The following is a 2931-nucleotide window of genomic DNA, read 5'->3' on the forward strand; positions in this document are numbered from 1 at the left end:
TACGCTGGGGGCTGTTGGGGTTGGCCACCTGCAGGGGGTCTGAGTGAGAAGTCCTTTTCAATTGTTTGCAAGTGGGGGATAGAGGGGGCTGTGACGTGGTGTCTGTTAGCGGTTGAAAGGCCTCGCAGGTGGCGTGCAGACAGCAGCAGCAGCAAAAACTCTTTGTGATGCCAAGGGCAACATGCCGCAAAATCAGCCAGCCCAACAGCTGGATGTGACGTCAAACTCGCTTAAACATTTTCTCTCCTCTGATTGCTGCTCTCCCGAACGTTCCAACCTCAGGCCTTTGTGCAGCGGTTCAGCGAGGCGCAGCGCAAGGTGCGCCAGCGCGTTGCAGCTGAGCAGCGGACGCGGCAGCACACAGCCGCCAAGGCTGTGAGGGCAGGGCAGCTCAAGGGGGCCGCCACTCTGAGGCCCCTGCCCGAGACAGCGATGCCACAGGTTGCGGACGGCGCCGGCTGCCCTGCTATGGTTGCAGCGCTAGCGGCGCACGTCGCCTCGCCAGACCCCGCGGCACCCACGGCGGCGTGCTTTGCCACCAGGGACCGCGGCACGTACAGAATGCCGATGGGGCGCGCTCAGGAGGTGACTTTGGAAGCTTGACCAAAGTCAAGTGACGCAGGCGATGAAGGTGCACAACTGTTTTGCTGCCTGGCTGGCTGATGAAGACATATGGCACAGTGGCGTTGACCAGAGGCGTCATTGCAACGCACGAGCTGACTGCACACCTACCTGCTCGACTGTGGCAACTCTCGCGTAAACGCATGTGGATTGTGCACAGCTTTCAAACTCAATACACAACTTGCCTGGCAAATTTCTTGTGTGCTGATTCCTTCGCATATTTTGATCATATGCAGCAAAGGAAGGTGGTGAGTCGACGATCCGTGCCAGCATTGTTATTTCGCATATCTCTGTCCTCCTTCCTTGGTGGCTGTGATCTACAACAGACACACCGCAGCACACCGGGAAGGTGTGAATTTGTTTGGGCCTGCATCCCTGAGTGCGCAATCCTCATGCCTAGTTCATTGTGAGAGCTTTTGTGCGGCTGCAGGGCGACCTGCTGATGTGCACTAGTGTGAGGCATGCCAAGGACGACCATACTGCTGCGATACGCCACCATCACACCTGTTTCAAATCGCGCGGCGCGGGCTTTGCACGGGCGGCGCGACGGCCAGGCGAGCGCTCCAGGCGGGATGACCCTGGTGATAGCCGACCCTCGCTCCCGCTGGCGCAGGTGGCCGTTCTGCAGCAACGCGCAGGCCTGGGGCGGCGCCCAAGGCCGGAGTTGCCGTGCTGCTGGCTTCAACAACGCACGCTCCCCGGTGATAGTCGAGCAACCCCACCTGCGTCGCGGCCCGAGGCACTGCTTGTAGAGTGCCTGGCGCCGCATCGGTGTAAGTTCCAGCTCCGCCCTGATGCAGACGGTATCGAGACAATATAGTGACCTCAGGTGCGACGTTGTTTTGGAGATTCAGCAGCTGTTGTAGGTTTGTCCAATCCCCACTTCTCAAGGGTGCACTCCCTCCATAGTCACCAAAGTCAACTTTGGGGAGACATGTCTACATGTGCAGCGTTCTCTTTGTGGCCCTGGCGTGGCCTCTTTGCCGTTTGGACTATGGCCTCCGTTCGAAACCGTTCAGGCTATGAGTCACTTTAAATCTTTTCTGTATGTTGTCTGCTCTAGCTGTCATGGGCATGAATGATGACAAGAGCCTCGTTTGACAGTTGACTGATGTTGCATGGCCTGCTGATCAGCACAGCCCATGAATCTCTGTGCAAGCCTCTGCTAAATGGCGAATGTGCACTGGTATGCCAGGCACATCAATACATCGTATCATAACATGGGGTTTCAATTGTAGTCGAGTCAATAGATCAGGTTGACTGGCGTGCTTGGGCGACACATGCACAGACAAAAGCTGAGCAGCACTGCTTACAGCTGCATGCGCGTTGATCTGGAAACCTAATCTGAACTATTGACAAATGTGTAATTGTCAAGGTGTAAGAAATACATGTGGCCGTGGTAGCCACACTGTCTGCCAATGTGTAATGGGTCAGAACAAATAGAAAGCAGTTGATTGTTGATTGTTGGCTGTATAATGCTGGCTGTTGGCCATGCCCCCCACGTGCCCCTCACTTCACAACCACCTCTATGATCTCCACCCTGGCCTTGCTGCTCATGATGTTGGGAGTGCCCGCATTGTACGGGCAGTACAAAAATCTCTCGCGCCGCGCCCAGGCCGCTAGGCCGCCAGGGGCCATGGTCTTGAAGTCGTCGGGGTCGGCGTCGCTGCCCCCGTCGTCGTCGGATGAGGCTGCTCTCTTCTGTTGCGAGCGCCCGCCAGTGCCGGTGCCTGTGTCCTCATCCGCGTCCTGGTCCTCATCCTCATCTTTATGCCTGTCCTCGTCCTCATCCTTCTCAAGTTTGTCCTCATTGCCCGCCACGCGGCAGTCGAAGGGGTGGCCACGCATCAGCTCTTCCCACGCCTCCTCACTTGCCGCGTTGGCGGCGGCTGTGGTCCTGTACACAACCAGGCCCGGGGCAGGCCCTTTGTTGGGCGCGCAGCTGCCGGGCCCGCTCCAGAACCACGTGCCGTCCATACGGACGGCTTTTGTGTTGATCAACTCCTCCATATCGGTGACCTCGTCGCCATACAGGTCTGTGTATGCCTCTTTTGAGATCAAGGCGACCCTTGTCGCGCGGCTGCATTTGACAGCATACACTGTGGCGCCAGGGGCGCCGCTGCAGCCGCCGCTGGTGCCGGCAGGGAGCGTCTCGGGCTTGATGTCCTTGATGGGGGGGCTGGCCTTTGGAGGATTACCCGGGGGTTTCCCCTTGGCCGACCTGCCCTTGGCTACTTTGGCCCCACCAGCGCCGCTGCCACCGCTGCCGCTGCTGGCCGCTGCCTTTCGCTTGGTGCCCTTGGGCGGCAT

At 58.5% G+C, this 2931-nt stretch overlaps 1 protein-coding gene across 1 annotated transcript; it reads right to left on the bottom strand.

The window, feature by feature from the left end:
- Positions 1 to 2130: 2130 nt before the first annotated feature.
- Positions 2131 to 2931, bottom strand: MNEG_11693 (hypothetical protein; the record flags this gene model as incomplete). Its single annotated transcript, XM_014039834.1, has 1 exon — positions 2131 to 2931. The coding sequence occupies one exon, from the start codon at positions 2929 to 2931 to the stop codon at positions 2131 to 2133; it is 801 nt and encodes a 266-aa protein (XP_013895288.1).

Source organism: Monoraphidium neglectum (genome assembly GCF_000611645.1).
Source record: "Monoraphidium neglectum strain SAG 48.87 unplaced genomic scaffold scaffold02866, whole genome shotgun sequence".
In the NCBI taxonomy this organism is placed as follows: domain Eukaryota; kingdom Viridiplantae; phylum Chlorophyta; class Chlorophyceae; order Sphaeropleales; family Selenastraceae; genus Monoraphidium; species Monoraphidium neglectum.